The 18,821-nt window shown below is 66.2% G+C and overlaps 1 protein-coding gene across 1 annotated transcript in view; it reads right to left on the minus strand.

Moving 5' to 3' along the window:
• Positions 1 to 18,821, minus strand: part of ankfn1 (ankyrin repeat and fibronectin type III domain containing 1) — a 148,802-nt gene that overhangs the window by 46,150 nt on the left and 83,831 nt on the right. Inside the window, exon 10 of the mRNA XM_059948146.1 lies at positions 361 to 493. Within this exon, the coding sequence (XP_059804129.1) occupies positions 361 to 493 (133 nt within the window). The remainder of the gene's footprint in view (positions 1 to 360; positions 494 to 18,821) is intronic.

An 18,821-nucleotide genomic window follows, 5' to 3' on the forward strand; every position in this document is an offset into this window, starting at 1 on the left:
GCTCAAGTTGCGCAGCAACAAAGGTGATGCGTGCGAGAGCATTTCTGTGCAGCCAGAGTGAACGGTCATGGTGGACAGCTGTGAAAGGCTGACTGCACACTCCTCCTGCTGTGGTCTTGTGCACTCATATTCAAGAATTGCAGTAAGTTCCTGTTTAAGAAGACATTCGGAGCATCCCTAGCCCCTAACATGGAACTGTGCTGACTGATGCCCCACATTCATCAACACAAGAAGGAGTGGCCATTCGGCCCTTCCAAGCTGATCAGGACAGAACTCCCCGTGCCCATTTCCCACAGCTCTGTTCAATCACACAGACTGAACGTCCATGAGGCCCCGCTCTCCCTTGTACACAGTGGATACCTTAGTGAACCAGAGAAACTCCTGTGTCAGGAAGCTGGATTGGACACTGTCAACCTCCACAATTGGGAACTGATCCTCAGCAGTTACCAGCACATGGTCCTCGTGGTAGAAGATGGCAGCAATGTAAACGCCTCTTAGAAATAAAAAGCAAACAAGATAATCCAACAGTAAGGTGGTGCTTGACCATTCCACACCTCAAACACACTGCCCTTGACTGAGGTACATCACTGGTCTCAAACTACCCACACAAACCAGCCCTCCACCACCACCCCTATCTCCCAGGAACAACTAGCAAACTTGCCTTAGATCCCATGGCCTCCAACTCTTTATGATGGTTCAGGTGGGTGTCAGGGATGTTGTCTCAGAGATGGGGTGTGCATATGTCTCAGAGATTGTGTGTGTGTGTGTGTGTGTGTGTGTGTGTGTGTGTGTGTGTGTGTGTGTGTGTGTGTGTGTCTCAGAGATGGTGTGCGTGTGTGTCAGAGATGGGGTATGTGTGTGTGTGTCAGATAGATGTGTGTGTGGGTGTGTCTGTCTGTGTCTCAGAGATGGTGTGCGTGTGTGTGTGTCTCAGAGATGGGGGGTGTGTGTGTGTGTGTGTGTGTGTGTGTCTGTCTGTCTGTCTTAGGGGTGGGTGGGTGTGTGTGTGTGTGTGTGTGTGTGTGTGTGTGTGTATGGCTGCCTGTCTGTCTCAGGGGTGTGTGTGTGTGTGTGTGTGTGTGTGTGTGTGTGTGTGTGTGTGTGTGTGTGAGAGAGTGTGTGTGAGTGTGCACACACCAGAGCTAAGGCTGTGGGTGCCAGAGTTGGGGTAAAGGGTGTCAGAGATAGGATGTGGGTGTCAGGGTCAGTAGGTGAGTGTCTGGGATTGGGTGAGAGGTGTCAGAGATGGAATGCAGGTGTCAGGGACAGTGGGGTGTGGGGACAAGTGGTAAGTGTAGAGATGAGGGGTAGGTGTAGGGGTGTGCAAGAGGGGTGGGTGTGGGGACAGTGGGGTTTGTGTGGGGTGAGGGGTCAGTGTGGGGATGAGGTGTGGGTGTGTGGATGAGGGGTGGGTGTGGGGACAAGGTGTGGGTGTGGGGATGAGGGGTAGGTGTGGGGACAGTGGGATGGGTGTGGGGACGAGGGGTAGGTATGGGGACAGTGGGAAGGGTGTGGGGACGAGGGGTGGGTATGGGGGTGAGGAGTGGGTGTGGGGACAGTGGGGTTTGTGTGGGGTGAGGAGTAGGTATGGGGATGAGGGGTGGATGTGGGGATGAGGGGTGGGTGTGGGGACAGTGAGGTGGGTGTGGGGATGAGGGGTGGATGTGGGGATGAGGGGTGGGTGTGGGGACAGTGGGAAGGGTGTGGGGATGAGGGTTGGGTTTGGGGACAGTGAGGTGGGTGTGGGGACAGTGGGGTGGGTGTGGGGATGAGAAGTAGGTGTGGGGTAGAGGGGGGTGTGGGGACAGTGAGGTGGGTGTGGGGATGAGGGTTGGGTGTGGGGACAGTGAGGCGGGTGTGGGGACAGTGGGGTGGGTGTGGGGACAGAGGGGTGGGTGTGGGGATGAGGGGTGGGTGTGGGGACAAGGTGTGGGTGTGGGGATGAGGGGTAGGTGTGGGGACAGTGGGATGGGTGTGGGGACGAGGGGTGGGTGTGGGGATGAGGGGTAGGTGTGGGGACAGTGGGAAGGGTGTGGGGACGAGGGGTGGGTATGGGGGTGAGGAGTGGGTGTGGGGACAGTGGGGTTTGTGTGGGGTGAGGAGTAGGTATGGGGATGAGGGGTGGATGTGGGGATGAGGGGTGGGTGTGGGGACAGTGAGGTGGGTGTGGGGACGAGGGGTGGGTGTGGGGATGAGGGGTAGGTGTGGGGACAGTGGGAAGGGTGTGGGGACGAGGGGTGGGTATGGGGGTGAGGAGTGGGTGTGGGGACAGTGGGAAGGGTGTGGGGATGAGGGGTGGGTATGGGGGTGAGGAGTGGGTGTGGGGACAGTGGGGTTTGTGTGGGGTGAGGAGTAGGTATGGGGATGAGGGGTGGATGTGGGGATGAGGGGTGGGTGTGGGGACAGTGAGGCGGGTGTGGGGACAGTGGGGTGGGTGTGGGGACGAGAAGTAGGTGTGGGGTAGAGGGGGGTGTGGGGACAGTGAGGTGGGTGTGGGGATGAGGGTTGGGTTTGGGGACAGTGAGGTGGGTGTGGGGACAGTGGGGTGGGTGTGGGGATGAGAAGTAGGTGTGGGGATGAGGGTTGGGTGTGGGGACAGTGAGGTGGGTGTGGGGACAGTGGGGTGGGTGTGGGGACAGAGGGGTGGGTGTGGGGACAAGGTGTGGATGTGGGGATGAGGGGTGGGTGTGGGGATGAGGGGTGGGTGTGGGGACAGTGGGGTGGGTGTGGGGACAGAGGGGTGGGTGTGGGGACAGAGGGGTGAGTGTGGGGATGAGGGGTGGGTGTGGGGACAGTGGGGTAGGTGTGGGGACAGAGGGGTGGGTGTGGGGATGAGGGGTGGGTGTGGGGACAGTGGGGTGGGTGTGGGGACAAGGTGTGGGTGTGGGGACAGAGGGGTGAGTGTGGGGATGAGGGGTGGGTGTGGGGACAGTGGGGTAGGTGTGGGGACAGAGGGGTGGGTGTGGGGATGAGGGGTGGGTGTGGGGACAGTGGGGTGGGTGTGGGGACAAGGTGTGGGTGTGGGGACAGAGGGGTGGGTGTGGGGACAGTGGGATGGGTGTGGGGACAGAGGGGTGGGTGTGGGGACAGTGAGGTGGGTGTGGGGATGAGGGGTGGGTGTGGGGACAGTGGGGTGGGTGTGGGGACAGTGGGGTGGGTGTGGGGACAAGGTGTGGGTGTGGGGACAGAGGGATGGGTGTGGGGACAGAGGGGTGGGTGTGGGGATGAGGGGTGGGTGTGGGGACAGTGAGGCGGGTGTGGGGACAGTGGGGTGGGTGTGGGGACAGTGAGGCGGGTGTGGGGACAGTGGGGTGGGTGTGGGGACAGTGAGGCGGGTGTGGGGACAGTGGGGTGGGTGTGGGGACAGTGAGGCGGGTGTGGGGACAGTGAGGCGGGTGTGGGGACAGTGGGGTGGGTGTGGGGACAGAGGGGTGGGTGTGGGGACAGAGGGGTGAGTGTGGGGATGAGGGGTGGGTGTGGGGACAGTGGGGTGGGTGTGGGGACAGAGGGGTGGGTGTGGGGATGAGGGGTGGGTGTGGGGACAGTGGGGTGGGTGTGGGGACAGTGAGGCGGGTGTGGGGACAGTGGGGTGGGTGTGGGGACAGAGGGGTGGGTGTGGGGATGAGGGGTGGGTGTGGGGACAGTGGGGTGGGTGTGGGGACAGTGAGGCGGGTGTGGGGACAGTGAGGGGGGTGTGGGGACAGTGAGGCGGGTGTGGGGACAGTGGGGTGGGTGTGGGGACAGTGAGGTGGGTGTGGGGATGAGGGGTGGGTGTGGGGACAGTGGGGTGGGTGTGGGGACAGTGAGGTGGGTGTGGGGATGAGGGGTGGGTGTGGGGACAGTGGGGTGGGTGTGGTGACAGTGAGGTGGGTGTGGGGACAGAGGGGTAGGTGTGGGGACAGAGGGGTGGGTGTGGGGATGAGGGGTGGGTGTGGGGACAAGGTGTGGGTGTGGGGACAGAGGGGTGAGTGTGGGGATGAGGGGTGGGTGTGGGGACAGTGGGGTGGGTGTGGGGTAGAGGGGGGTGTGGGGATGAGGGGTGGGTGTGGGGACAAGGTGTGGGTGTGGGGACAGTGAGGTGGGTGTGGGGACAAGGTGTGGGTGTGGGGACAGTGAGGCGGGTGTGGGGACAGTGAGGCGGGTGTGGGGACAGTGGGGTGGGTGTGGGGACAGTGAGGCGGGTGTGGGGACAGTGGGGTGGGTGTGGGGACAGTGAGGCGGGTGTGGGGACAGTGAGGGGGGTGTGGGGACAGTGAGGCGGGTGTGGGGACAGTGGGGTGGGTGTGGGGACAGTGAGGCGGGTGTGGGGACAGTGGGGTGGGAGTGGGGACAGTGAGGTGGGTGTGGGGACAGTGGGGTGGGTGTGGGGACAGAGGGGTGGGTGTGGGGATGAGGGGTGGGTGTGGGGACAGTGAGGCGGGTGTGGGGACAGTGAGGCGGGTGTGGGGACAGAGGGGTGGGTGTGGGGTAGAGGGGTGGGTGTGGGGTAGAGGGGTGGGTGTGGGGACAAGGTGTGGGTGTGGGGACAGAGGGGTGGGTGTGGGGACAGAGGGGCGGGTGTGGGGACAGTGAGGTGGGTGTGGGGACAAGGTGTGGGTGTGGGGACAGTGAGGTGGGTGTGGGGACAGTGAGGCGGGTGTGGGGACAGTGGGGTGGGTGTGGGGACAGTGAGGTGGGTGTGGGGACAGTGGGGTGGGTGTGGGGACAGTGAGGCGGGTGTGGGGACAGTGGGGTGGGTGTGGGGACAGTGAGGTGGGTGTGGGGACAGTGAGGCGGGTGTGGGGACAGTGGGGTGGGTGTGGGGACAGTGAGGTGGGTGTGGGGACAGTGAGGCGGGTGTGGGGACAGTGGGGTGGGTGTGGGGACAGAGGGGTGAGTGTGGGGTAGAGGGGGGTGTGGGGATGAGGGGTGGGTGTGGGGACAGAGGGGTGGGTGTGGGGACAGAGGGGTGGGTGTGGGGTAGAGGGGGGTGTGGGGATGAGGGGTGGGTGTGGGGACAGAGGGGTGAGTGTGGGGACAGAGGGGTGGGTGTGGGGTAGAGGGGTGGGTGTGGGGACAAGGTGTGGGTGTGGGGACAGAGGGGTGGGTGTGGGGACAAGGTGTGGGTGTGGGGATGAGGGGTGGGTGTGGGGACAGTGGGGTGGGTGTGGGGATGAGGGGTGGGTGTGGGGACAGTGGGGTGGGTGTGGGGATGAGGGGTGGGTGTGGGGTAGAGGGGGGTGTGTGGACAGTGGGGTGAGTGTGGGGATGAGGGGTGGGTGTGGGGACAGTGGGGTGGGTGTGGGGATGAGGGGTGGGTGTGGGGATGAGGGGTGGGTGTGGGGACAGTGGGGTGGGTGTGGGGATGAGGGGTGGGTGTGGGGACAGTGGGGTGGGTGTGGGGATGAGGGGTGGGTGTGGGGACAGTGGGGTGGGTGTGGGGACAGAGGGGTGGGTGTGGGGATGAGGGGTGGGTGTGGGGACAGTGGGGTGGGTGTGGGGACAGTGAGGCGGGTGTGGGGACAGTGGGGTGGGTGTGGGGACAGAGGGGTGGGTGTGGGGACAGTGGGGTGGGTGTGGGGATGAGGGGTGAGTGTGGGGATGAGGGGTGGGTGTGGGGACAAGGTGTGGGTGTGGGGACAGAGGGGTGGGTGTGGGGATGAGGGGTGGGTATGTGGATGAGGGGTGGGTGTGGGGACAGAGGGGTGGGTGTGGGGATGAGGGGTGAGTGTGGGGGCAAGGTGTGGGTGTGGGGACAGAGGGGTGGGTGTGGGGATGAGGTGTGGGTGTGTGGATGAGGGGTGGGTGTGGGGACAGAGGGGTGGGTGTGGGGATGAGGGGTGGGTGTGGGGACAGAGGGGTGGGTGTGGGGATGAGGTGTGGGTGTGTGGATGAGGGGTGGGTGTGGGGACAGTGGGAAGGGTGTGGGGACGAGGGGTGGGTATGGGGGTGAGGAGTGGGTGTGGGGACAGTGGGGTTTGTGTGGGGTGAGGAGTAGGTATGGGGATGAGGGGTGGATGTGGGGATGAGGGTTGGGTGTGGGGACAGTGAGGCGGGTGTGGGGACAGTGGGGTGGGTGTGGGGACAGTGGGATGGGTGTGGGGACGAGGGGTGGGTGTGGGGACGAGGGGTGGGTGTGGGGATGAGGAGTGGGTGTGGGGACAGTGGGGTTTGTGTGGGGTGAGGAGTAGGTATGGGGATGAGGGGTGGATGTGGGGATGAGGGGTGGGTGTGGGGACAGTGAGGTGGGTGTGGGGACGAGGGGTGGGTGTGGGGATGAGGGGTAGGTGTGGGGACAGTGGGAAGGGTGTGGGGACGAGGGGTGGGTATGGGGGTGAGGAGTGGGTGTGGGGACAGTGGGAAGGGTGTGGGGATGAGGGGTGGGTGTGGGGAAAGTGGGGTGAGTGTGGGGACAGTGGGGTGGGTGTGGGGATGAGGGGTAGGTGTGGGGACAGTGGGATGGGTGTGGGGACGAGGGGTGGGTGTGGGGACGAGGGGTGGGTGTGGGGATGAGGGTTGGGTTTGGGGACAGTGAGGTGGGTGTGGGGACAGTGGGGTGGGTGTGGGGATGAGAAGTAGGTGTGGGGTAGAGGGGGGTGTGGGGACAGTGAGGCAGGTGTGGGGATGAGGGGTGAGTGTGGGGATGAGGGGTGGGTGTGGGGACAGTGGGGTGGGTGTGGGGACAGTGGGGTGGGTGTGGGGATGAGGGGTGAGTGTGGGGATGAGGGGTGGGTGTGGGGACAAGGTGTGGGTGTGGGGATGAGGGGTGAGTGTGGGGATGAGGGGTGGGTGTGGGGATGAGGGGTGGGTGTGGGGACAGAGGGGTGGGTGTGGGGACAGTGGGGTGGGTGTGGGGACAGTGGGGTGGGTGTGGGGACAGAGGGGTGGGTGTGGGGACAAGGTGTGGGTGTGGGGACAGAGGGGTGGGTGTGGGGACAGTGGGGTGGGTGTGGGGTAGAGGGGGGTGTGGGGACAGAGGGGTGGGTGTGGGGACAAGGTGTGGGTGTGGGGATGAGGGGTGAGTGTGGGGATGAGGGGTGGGTGTGGGGACAGAGGGGTGGGTGTGGGGACAGTGGGGTGGGTGTGGGGTAGAGGGGGGTGTGGGGACAGAGGGGTGGGTGTGGGGACAAGGTGTGGGTGTGGGGTAGAGGGGGGTGTGGGGACAGAGGGGTGGGTGTGGGGACAAGGTGTGGGTGTGGGGTAGAGGGGGGTGTGGGGACAGTGGGGTGGGTGTGGGGACAGTGAGGTGGGTGTGGGGACAGTGGGGTGGGTGTGGGGACAGTGAGGCGGGTGTGGGGACAGTGGGGTGGGTGTGGGGACAGTGAGGCGGGTGTGGGGACAGTGGGGTGGGTGTGGGGACAGTGAGGTGGGTGTGGGGACAGTGAAGCGGGTGTGGGGATGAGGGTTGGGTGTGGGGACAGTGGGGTGGGTGTGGGGACAGTGAGGCGGGTGTGGGGACAGTGGGGTGGGTGTGGGGACAGTGAGGTGGGTGTGGGGACAGTGAGGCGGGTGTGGGGACAGTGGGGTGGGTGTGGGGACAGTGAGGTGGGTGTGGGGACAGTGAGGCGGGTGTGGGGACAGTGGGGTGGGTGTGGGGACAGAGGGGTGAGTGTGGGGTAGAGGGGGGTGTGGGGATGAGGGGTGGGTGTGGGGACAGAGGGGTGGGTGTGGGGACAGAGGGGTGGGTGTGGGGTAGAGGGGGGTGTGGGGATGAGGGGTGGGTGTGGGGACAGAGGGGTGGGTGTGGGGTAGAGGGGTGGGTGTGGGGACAAGGTGTGGGTGTGGGGACAGAGGGGTGGGTGTGGGGACAAGGTGTGGGTGTGGGGATGAGGGGTGGGTGTGGGGACAGTGGGGTGGGTGTGGGGATGAGGGGTGGGTGTGGGGACAGTGGGGTGGGTGTGGGGATGAGGGGTGGGTGTGGGGTAGAGGGGGGTGTGTGGACAGTGGGGTGAGTGTGGGGATGAGGGGTGGGTGTGGGGACAGTGGGGTGGGTGTGGGGATGAGGGGTGGGTGTGGGGATGAGGGGTGGGTGTGGGGACAGTGGGGTGGGTGTGGGGATGAGGGGTGGGTGTGGGGACAGTGGGGTGGGTGTGGGGATGAGGGGTGGGTGTGGGGACAGTGGGGTGGGTGTGGGGACAGAGGGGTGGGTGTGGGGATGAGGGGTGGGTGTGGGGACAGTGGGGTGGGTGTGGGGACAGTGAGGCGGGTGTGGGGACAGTGGGGTGGGTGTGGGGACAGAGGGGTGGGTGTGGGGACAGTGGGGTGGGTGTGGGGTAGAGGGGGGTGTGGGGACAGAGTGGTGGGTGTGGGGACAAGGTGTGGGTGTGGGGATGAGGGGTGAGTGTGGGGACAGTGGGGTGGGTGTGGGGACAGAGGGGTGAGTGTGGGGATGAGGGGTGGGTGTGGGGACAGTGGGGTGGGTGTGGGGTAGAGGGGGGTGTGGGGATGAGGGGTGGGTGTGGGGACGAGGGGTGGGTGTGGGGATGAGGAGTGGGTGTGGGGACAGTGGGGTTTGTGTGGGGTGAGGAGTAGGTATGGGGATGAGGGGTGGATGTGGGGATGAGGGGTGGGTGTGGGGACAGTGAGGTGGGTGTGGGGACGAGGGGTGGGTGTGGGGATGAGGGGTAGGTGTGGGGACAGTGGGAAGGGTGTGGGGACGAGGGGTGGGTATGGGGGTGAGGAGTGGGTGTGGGGACAGTGGGAAGGGTGTGGGGATGAGGGGTGGGTGTGGGGAAAGTGGGGTGAGTGTGGGGACAGTGGGGTGGGTGTGGGGATGAGGGGTAGGTGTGGGGACAGTGGGATGGGTGTGGGGACGAGGGGTGGGTGTGGGGACGAGGGGTGGGTGTGGGGATGAGGGTTGGGTTTGGGGACAGTGAGGTGGGTGTGGGGACAGTGGGGTGGGTGTGGGGATGAGAAGTAGGTGTGGGGTAGAGGGGGGTGTGGGGACAGTGAGGCAGGTGTGGGGATGAGGGGTGAGTGTGGGGATGAGGGGTGGGTGTGGGGACAGTGGGGTGGGTGTGGGGACAGTGGGGTGGGTGTGGGGATGAGGGGTGAGTGTGGGGATGAGGGGTGGGTGTGGGGACAAGGTGTGGGTGTGGGGATGAGGGGTGAGTGTGGGGATGAGGGGTGGGTGTGGGGATGAGGGGTGGGTGTGGGGACAGAGGGGTGGGTGTGGGGACAGTGGGGTGGGTGTGGGGACAGTGGGGTGGGTGTGGGGACAAGGTGTGGGTGTGGGGACAGAGGGGTGGGTGTGGGGACAGTGGGGTGGGTGTGGGGTAGAGGGGGGTGTGGGGACAGAGGGGTGGGTGTGGGGACAAGGTGTGGGTGTGGGGATGAGGGGTGAGTGTGGGGATGAGGGGTGGGTGTGGGGACAGAGGGGTGGGTGTGGGGACAGTGGGGTGGGTGTGGGGTAGAGGGGGGTGTGGGGACAGAGGGGTGGGTGTGGGGACAAGGTGTGGGTGTGGGGTAGAGGGGGGTGTGGGGACAGAGGGGTGGGTGTGGGGACAAGGTGTGGGTGTGGGGATGAGGGGTGAGTGTGGGGATGAGGGGTGAGTGTGGGGATGAGGGGTGGGTGTGGGGACAGAGGGGTGGGTGTGGGGACAGTGGGGTGGGTGTGGGGATGAGGGGTGAGTGTGGGGATGAGGGGTGGGTGTGGGGATGAGGGGTGAGTGTGGGGATGAGGGGTGGGTGTGGGGACAGAGGGGTGGGTGTGGGGACAGTGGGGTGGGTGTGGGGTAGAGGGGGGTGTGGGGACAGAGGGGTGGGTGTGGGGACAAGGTGTGGGTGTGGGGATGAGGGGTGAGTGTGGGGATGAGGGGTGGGTGTGGGGACAGTGGGGTGGGTGTGGGGATGAGGGGTGAGTGTGGGGATGAGGGGTGGGTGTGGGGACAGAGGGGTGGGTGTGGGGTAGAGGGGGGTGTGGGGACAAGGTGTGGGTGTGGGGATGAGGGGTGGGTGTGGGGACAAGGTGTGGGTGTGGGGACAGAGGGGTGGGTGTGGGGACAGAGGGGTGGGTGTGGGGACAAGGTGTGGGTGTGGGGACAGTGGGGTGGGTGTGGGGACAGAGGGGTGGGTGTGGGGACAAGGTGTGGGTGTGGGGACAGTGGGATGGGTGTGGGGACAGTGGGGTGGGTGTGGGGACAGTGAGGCGGGTGTGGGGACAGTGGGGTGGGTGTGGGGACAGAGGGGTGGGTGTGGGGACAAGGTGTGGGTGTGGGGACAGTGGGATGGGTGTGGGGACAGTGGGATGGGTGTGGGGACAGTGGGGTGGGTGTGGGGTAGAGGGGTGAGTGTGGGGATGAGGGGTGGGTGTGGGGACAAGGTGTGGGTGTGGGGATGAGGGGTGAGTGTGGGGATGAGGGGTGGGTGTGGGGATGAGGGGTGGGTGTGGGGACAGAGGGGTGGGTGTGGGGACAAGGTGTGGGTGTGGGGATGAGGGGTGAGTGTGGGGATGAGGGGTGGGTGTGGGGACAAGGTGTGGGTGTGGGGACGAGGGGTGAGTGTGGGGATGAGGGGTGGGTGTGGGGACAGTGGGGTGGGTGTGGGGACAGAGGGGTGGGTGTGGGGACAAGGTGTGGGTGTGGGGATGAGGGGTGAGTGTGGGGATGAGGGGTGGGTGTGGGGACAAGGTGTGGGTGTGGGGACGAGGGGTGAGTGTGGGGATGAGGGGTGGGTGTGGGGACAGTGGGGTGGGTGTGGGGATGAGGGGTGGGTGTGGGGACAGAGGGGTGGGTGTGGGGATGAGGGGTGGGTGTGGGGACAGAGGGGTGGGTGTGGGGACAAGGTGTGGGTGTGGGGATGAGGGGTGAGTGTGGGGATGAGGGGTGGGTGTGGGGATGAGGGGTGGGTGTGGGGACAGAGGGGTGGGTGTGGGGACAAGGTGTGGGTGTGGGGATGAGGGGTGAGTGTGGGGATGAGGGGTGGGTGTGGGGACAGAGGGGTGGGTGTGGGGACAGTGGGGTGGGTGTGGGGACAGAGGGGTGGGTGTGGGGACAAGGTGTGGGTGTGGGGATGAGGGGTGAGTGTGGGGATGAGGGGTGGGTGTGGGGACAGAGGGGTGGGTGTGGGGACAGTGGGGTGGGTGTGGGGATGAGGGGTGAGTGTGGGGATGAGGGGTGGGTGTGGGGACAGTGGGGTGGGTGTGGGGACAGTGGGGTGGGTGTGGGGATGAGGGGTGAGTGTGGGGATGAGGGGTGGGTGTGGGGACAGTGGGGTGGGTGTGGGGACAGTGGGGTGGGTGTGGGGATGAGGGGTGAGTGTGGGGATGAGGGGTGGGTGTGGGGACAAGGTGTGGGTGTGGGGATGAGGGGTGAGTGTGGGGATGAGGGGTGGGTGTGGGGATGAGGGGTGGGTGTGGGGACAGAGGGGTGGGTGTGGGGACAAGGTGTGGGTGTGGGGATGAGGGGTGAGTGTGGGGATGAGGGGTGGGTGTGGGGACAGAGGGGTGGGTGTGGGGACAGTGGGGTGGGTGTGGGGTAGAGGGGGGTGTGGGGACAGAGGGGTGGGTGTGGGGACAAGGTGTGGGTGTGGGGATGAGGGGTGTGTGGGGATGAGGGGTGAGTGTGGGGATGAGGGGTGGGTGTGGGGACAGAGGGGTGGGTGTGGGGACAGTGGGGTGGGTGTGGGGATGAGGGGTGAGTGTGGGGATGAGGGGTGGGTGTGGGGACAGAGGGGTGGGTGTGGGGACAGTGGGGTGGGTGTGGGGATGAGGGGTGAGTGTGGGGATGAGGGGTGGGTGTGGGGACAGAGGGGTGGGTGTGGGGACAGAGGGGTGGGTGTGGGGACAGTGGGGTGGGTGTGGGGTAGAGGGGGGTGTGGGGACAGAGGGGTGGGTGTGGGGACAAGGTGTGGGTGTGGGGATGAGGGGTGAGTGTGGGGACAGTGGGGTGGGTGTGGGGACAGAGGGGTGAGTGTGGGGATGAGGGGTGGGTGTGGGGACAGTGGGGTGGGTGTGGGGTAGAGGGGGGTGTGGGGATGAGGGGTGGGTGTGGGGACAAGGTGTGGGTGTGGGGACAGTGAGGTGGGTGTGGGGACAAGGTGTGGGTGTGGGGACAGTGAGGCGGGTGTGGGGACAGTGAGGCGGGTGTGCGGACAGTGGGGTGGGTGTGGGGACAGTGAGGCGGGTGTGGGGACAGTGGGGTGGGTGTGGGGACAGTGAGGCGGGTGTGGGGACAGTGAGGGGGGTGTGGGGACAGTGAGGCGGGTGTGGGGACAGTGGGGTGGGAGTGGGGACAGTGAGGTGGGTGTGGGGACAGTGGGGTGGGTGTGGGGACAGAGGGGTGGGTGTGGGGATGAGGGGTGGGTGTGGGGACAGTGAGGCGGGTGTGGGGACAGTGAGGCGGGTGTGGGGACAGAGGGGTGGGTGTGGGGTAGAGGGGTGGGTGTGGGGTAGAGGGGTGGGTGTGGGGACAAGGTGTGGGTGTGGGGACAGAGGGGTGGGTGTGGGGACAGAGGGGCGGGTGTGGGGACAGTGAGGTGGGTGTGGGGACAAGGTGTGGGTGTGGGGACAGTGAGGTGGGTGTGGGGACAGTGGGGTGGGTGTGGGGACAGTGAGGCGGGTGTGGGGACAGTGGGGTGGGTGTGGGGACAGTGAGGCGGGTGTGGGGACAGTGGGGTGGGTGTGGGGACAGTGAGGTGGGTGTGGGGACAGTGAAGCGGGTGTGGGGATGAGGGTTGGGTGTGGGGACAGTGGGGTGGGTGTGGGGACAGTGAGGCGGGTGTGGGGACAGTGGGGTGGGTGTGGGGACAGTGAGGTGGGTGTGGGGACAGTGAGGCGGGTGTGGGGACAGTGGGGTGGGTGTGGGGACAGTGAGGTGGGTGTGGGGACAGTGAGGCGGGTGTGGGGACAGTGGGGTGGGTGTGGGGACAGAGGGGTGAGTGTGGGGTAGAGGGGGGTGTGGGGATGAGGGGTGGGTGTGGGGACAGAGGGGTGGGTGTGGGGACAGAGGGGTGGGTGTGGGGTAGAGGGGGGTGTGGGGATGAGGGGTGGATGTGGGGACAGAGGGGTGAGTGTGGGGACAGAGGGGTGGGTGTGGGGTAGAGGGGTGGGTGTGGGGACAAGGTGTGGGTGTGGGGACAGAGGGGTGGGTGTGGGGACAAGGTGTGGGTGTGGGGATGAGGGGTGGGTGTGGGGACAGTGGGGTGGGTGTGGGGATGAGGGGTGGGTGTGGGGACAGTGGGGTGGGTGTGGGGATGAGGGGTGGGTGTGGGGTAGAGGGGGGTGTGGGGACAGTGGGGTGAGTGTGGGGATGAGGGGTGGGTGTGGGTACAGTGGGGTGGGTGTGGGGATGAGGGGTGGGTGTGGGGATGAGGGGTGGGTGTGGGGACAGTGGGGTGGGTGTGGGGATGAGGGGTGGGTGTGGGGACAGTGGGGTGGGTGTGGGGATGAGGGGTGGGTGTGGGGACAGTGGGGTGGGTGTGGGGACAGAGGGGTGGGTGTGGGGATGAGGGGTGGGTGTGGGGACAGTGGGGTGGGTGTGGGGACAGTGAGGCGGGTGTGGGGACAGTGGGGTGGGTGTGGGGACAGAGGGGTGGGTGTGGGGACAGTGGGGTGGGTGTGGGGATGAGGGGTGAGTGTGGGGATGAGGGGTGGGTGTGGGGACAAGGTGTGGGTGTGGGGACAGAGGGGTGGGTGTGGGGATGAGGGGTGGGTATGTGGATGAGGGGTGGGTGTGGGGACAGAGGGGTGGGTGTGGGGATGAGGGGTGAGTGTGGGGGCAAGGTGTGGGTGTGGGGACAGAGGGGTGGGTGTGGGGATGAGGTGTGGGTGTGTGGATGAGGGGTGGGTGTGGGGACAGAGGGGTGGGTGTGGGGATGAGGGGTGGGTGTGGGGACAGAGGGGTGGGTGTGGGGATGAGGTGTGGGTGTGTGGATGAGGGGTGGGTGTGGGGACAGTGGGAAGGGTGTGGGGACGAGGGGTGGGTATGGGGGTGAGGAGTGGGTGTGGGGACAGTGGGGTTTGTGTGGGGTGAGGAGTAGGTATGGGGATGAGGGGTGGATGTGGGGATGAGGGTTGGGTGTGGGGACAGTGAGGCGGGTGTGGGGACAGTGGGGTGGGTGTGGGGACAGTGGGATGGGTGTGGGGACGAGGGGTGGGTGTGGGGACGAGGGGTGGGTGTGGGGATGAGGAGTGGGTGTGGGGACAGTGGGGTTTGTGTGGGGTGAGGAGTAGGTATGGGGATGAGGGGTGGATGTGGGGATGAGGGGTGGGTGTGGGGACAGTGAGGTGGGTGTGGGGACGAGGGGTGGGTGTGGGGATGAGGGGTAGGTGTGGGGACAGTGGGAAGGGTGTGGGGACGAGGGGTGGGTATGGGGGTGAGGAGTGGGTGTGGGGACAGTGGGAAGGGTGTGGGGATGAGGGGTGGGTGTGGGGAAAGTGGGGTGAGTGTGGGGACAGTGGGGTGGGTGTGGGGATGAGGGGTAGGTGTGGGGACAGTGGGATGGGTGTGGGGACGAGGGGTGGGTGTGGGGACGAGGGGTGTGTGTGGGGATGAGGGTTGGGTTTGGGGACAGTGAGGTGGGTGTGGGGACAGTGGGGTGGGTGTGGGGATGAGAAGTAGGTGTGGGGTAGAGGGGGGTGTGGGGACAGTGAGGCAGGTGTGGGGACAGTGGGGTGGGTGTGGGGACAGAGGGGTGGGTGTGGGGACAAGGTGTGGGTGTGGGGACAGAGGGGTGGGTGTGGGGACAGTGGGGTGGGTGTGGGGTAGAGGGGGGTGTGGGGACAGAGGGGTGGGTGTGGGGACAAGGTGTGGGTGTGGGGATGAGGGGTGAGTGTGGGGATGAGGGGTGGGTGTGGGGACAGAGGGGTGGGTGTGGGGACAGTGGGGTGGGTGTGGGGTAGAGGGGGGTGTGGGGACAGAGGGGTGGGTGTGGGGACAAGGTGTGGGTGTGGGGTAGAGGGGGGTGTGGGGACAGAGGGGTGGGTGTGGGGACAAGGTGTGGGTGTGGGGATGAGGGGTGAGTGTGGGGATGAGGGGTGAGTGTGGGGATGAGGGGTGGGTGTGGGGACAGAGGGGTGGGTGTGGGGACAGTGGGGTGGGTGTGGGGATGAGGGGTGAGTGTGGGGATGAGGGGTGGGTGTGGGGACAGAGGGGTGGGTGTGGGGACAGTGGGGTGGGTGTGGGGACAGTGGGGTGGGTGTGGGGATGAGGGGTGAGTGTGGGGATGAGGGGTGGGTGTGGGGACAGAGGGGTGGGTGTGGGGACAGTGGGGTGGGTGTGGGGTAGAGGGGGGTGTGGGGACAGAGGGGTGGGTGTGGGGACAAGGTGTGGGTGTGGGGATGAGGGGTGAGTGTGGGGATGAGGGGTGGGTGTGGGGACAGTGGGGTGGGTGTGGGGATGAGGGGTGAGTGTGGGGATGAGGGGTTGGTGTGGGGACAGAGGGGTGGGTGTGGGGTAGAGGGGGGTGTGGGGACAAGGTGTGGGTGTGGGGATGAGGGGTGAGTGTGGGGATGAGGGGTGAGTGTGGGGACAGAGGGGTGGGTGTGGGGACGAGGTGTGGGTGTGGGGATGAGGGGTGGGTGTGGGGACAAGGTGTGGGTGTGGGGACAGAGGGGTGGGTGTGGGGACAGAGGGGTGGGTGTGGGGACAAGGTGTGGGTGTGGGGACAGTGGGGTGGGTGTGGGGACAGAGGGGTGGGTGTGGGGACAAGGTGTGGGTGTGGGGACAGTGGGATGGGTGTGGGGACAGTGGGGTGGGTGTGGGGACAGTGAGGCGGGTGTGGGGACAGTGGGGTGGGTGTGGGGACAGAGGGGTGGGTGTGGGGACAAGGTGTGGGTGTGGGGACAGTGGGATGGGTGTGGGGACAGTGGGATGGGTGTGGGGACAGTGGGGTGGGTGTGGGGTAGAGGGGTGAGTGTGGGGATGAGGGGTGGGTGTGGGGACAAGGTGTGGGTGTGGGGATGAGGGGTGAGTGTGGGGATGAGGGGTGGGTGTGGGGATGAGGGGTGGGTGTGGGGACAGAGGGGTGGGTGTGGGGACAAGGTGTGGGTGTGGGGATGAGGGGTGAGTGTGGGGATGAGGGGTGGGTGTGGGGACAAGGTGTGGGTGTGGGGACGAGGGGTGAGTGTGGGGATGAGGGGTGGGTGTGGCGACAGTGGGGTGGGTGTGGGGACAGAGGGGTGGGTGTGGGGACAAGGTGTGGGTGTGGGGATGAGGGGTGAGTGTGGGGATGAGGGGTGGGTGTGGGGACAAGGTGTGGGTGTGGGGACGAGGGGTGAGTGTGGGGATGAGGGGTGGGTGTGGGGACAGTGGGGTGGGTGTGGGGATGAGGGGTGGGTGTGGGGACAGAGGGGTGGGTGTGGGGATGAGGGGTGGGTGTGGGGACAGAGGGGTGGGTGTGGGGACAAGGTGTGGGTGTGGGGATGAGGGGTGAGTGTGGGGATGAGGGGTGGGTGTGGGGATGAGGGGTGGGTGTGGGGACAGAGGGGTGGGTGTGGGGACAAGGTGTGGGTGTGGGGATGAGGGGTGAGTGTGGGGATGAGGGGTGGGTGTGGGGACAGAGGGGTGGGTGTGGGGACAGTGGGGTGGGTGTGGGGACAGAGGGGTGGGTGTGGGGACAAGGTGTGGGTGTGGGGATGAGGGGTGAGTGTGGGGATGAGGGGTGGGTGTGGGGACAGAGGGGTGGGTGTGGGGACAGTGGGGTGGGTGTGGGGATGAGGGGTGAGTGTGGGGATGAGGGGTGGGTGTGGGGACAGTGGGGTGGGTGTGGGGACAGTGGGGTGGGTGTGGGGATGAGGGGTGAGTGTGGGGATGAGGGGTGGGTGTGGGGACAGTGGGGTGGGTGTGGGGACAGTGGGGTGGGTGTGGGGATGAGGGGTGAGTGTGGGGATGAGGGGTGGGTGTGGGGACAAGGGGTGGGTGTGGGGACAAGGTGTGGGTGTGGGGATGAGGGGTGAGTGTGGGGATGAGGGGTGGGTGTGGGGATGAGGGGTGGGTGTGGGGACAGAGGGGTGGGTGTGGGGACAAGGTGTGGGTGTGGGGATGAGGGGTGAGTGTGGGGATGAGGGGTGGGTGTGGGGACAGAGGGGTGGGTGTGGGGACAGTGGGGTGGGTGTGGGGTAGAGGGGGGTGTGGGGACAGAGGGGTGGGTGTGGGGACAAGGTGTGGGTGTGGGGTAGAGGGGGGTGTGGGGACAGAGGGGTGGGTGTGGGGACAAGGTGTGGGTGTGGGGATGAGGGGTGTGTGGGGATGAGGGGTGAGTGTGGGGATGAGGGGTGGGTGTGGGGACAGAGGGGTGGGTGTGGGGACAGTGGGGTGGGTGTGGGGATGAGGGGTGAGTGTGGGGATGAGGGGTGGGTGTGGGGACAGAGGGGTGGGTGTGGGGACAGTGGGGTGGGTGTGGGGATGAGGGGTGAGTGTGGGGATGAGGGGTGGGTGTGGGGACAGAGGGGTGGGTGTGGGGACAGTGGGGTGGGTGTGGGGTAGAGGGGGGTGTGGGGACAGAGGGGTGGGTGTGGGGACAAGGTGTGGGTGTGGGGATGAGGGGTGAGTGTGGGGATGAGGGGTGGGTGTGGGGACAGTGGGGTGGGTGTGGGGATGAGGGGTGAGTGTGGGGATGAGGGGTGGTTGTGGGGACAGAGGGGTGGGTTGGGGTAGAGGGGGGTGTGGGGACAAGGTGTGGGTGTGGGGATGAGGGGTGAGTGTGGGGATGAGGGGTGAGTGTGGGGACAGAGGGGTGGGTGTGGGGACGAGGTGTGGGTGTGGGGATGAGGGGTGGGTGTGGGGACAAGGTGTGGGTGTGGGGACAGAGGGGTGGGTGTGGGGACAGAGGGGTGGGTGTGGGGACAAGGTGTGGGTGTGGGGACAGTGGGGTGGGTGTGGGGACAGAGGGGTGGGTGTGGGGACAAGGTGTGGGTGTGGGGACAGTGGGATGGGTGTGGGGACAGTGGGGTGGGTGTGGGGACAGTGAGGCGGGTGTGGGGACAGTGGGGTGGGTGTGGGGACAGAGGGGTGGGTGTGGGGACAAGGTGTGGGTGTGGGGACAGTGGGATGGGTGTGGGGACAGTGCGATGGGTGTGGGGACAGTGGGGTGGGTGTGGGGATGAGGGGTGAGTGTGGGGATGAGGGGTGGGTGTGGGGACAAGGTGTGGGTGTGGGGATGAGGGGTGAGTGTGGGGATGAGGGGTGGGTGTGGGGATGAGGGGTGGGTGTGGGGACAGAGGGGTGGGTGTGGGGACAAGGTGTGGGTGTGGGGATGAGGGGTGAGTGTGGGGATGAGGGGTGGGTGTGGGGACAAGGTGTGGGTGTGGGGACGAGGGGTGAGTGTGGGGATGAGGGGTGGGTGTGGGGACAGTGGGGTGGGTGTGGGGACAGAGGGGTGGGTGTGGGGACAAGGTGTGGGTGTGGGGATGAGGGGTGAGTGTGGGGATGAGGGGTGGGTGTGGGGACAAGGTGTGGGTGTGGGGACGAGGGGTGAGTGTGGGGATGAGGGGTGGGTGTGGGGACAGTGGGGTGGGTGTGGGGATGAGGGGTGGGTGTGGGGACAGAGGGGTGGGTGTGGGGATGAGGGGTGGGTGTGGGGACAGAGGGGTGGGTGTGGGGACAGTGGGGTGGGTGTGGGGTAGAGGGGGGTGTGGGGACAGAGGGGTGGGTGTGGGGACAAGGTGTGGGTGTGGGGATGAGGGGTGAGTGTGGGGATGAGGGGTGGGTGTGGGGACAGTGGGGTGGGTGTGGGGATGAGGGGTGAGTGTGGGGATGAGGGGTGGGTGTGGGGACAGAGGGGTGGGTGTGGGGTAGAGGGGGGTGTGGGGACAAGGTGTGGGTGTGGGGATGAGGGGTGAGTGTGGGGATGAGGGGTGAGTGTGGGGACAGAGGGGTGGGTGTGGGGACGAGGTGTGGGTGTGG

This window comes from Hypanus sabinus, chromosome 23 (genome assembly GCF_030144855.1).
Source record: "Hypanus sabinus isolate sHypSab1 chromosome 23, sHypSab1.hap1, whole genome shotgun sequence".
Classification (NCBI taxonomy): Eukaryota; Metazoa; Chordata; class Chondrichthyes; order Myliobatiformes; family Dasyatidae; genus Hypanus; species Hypanus sabinus.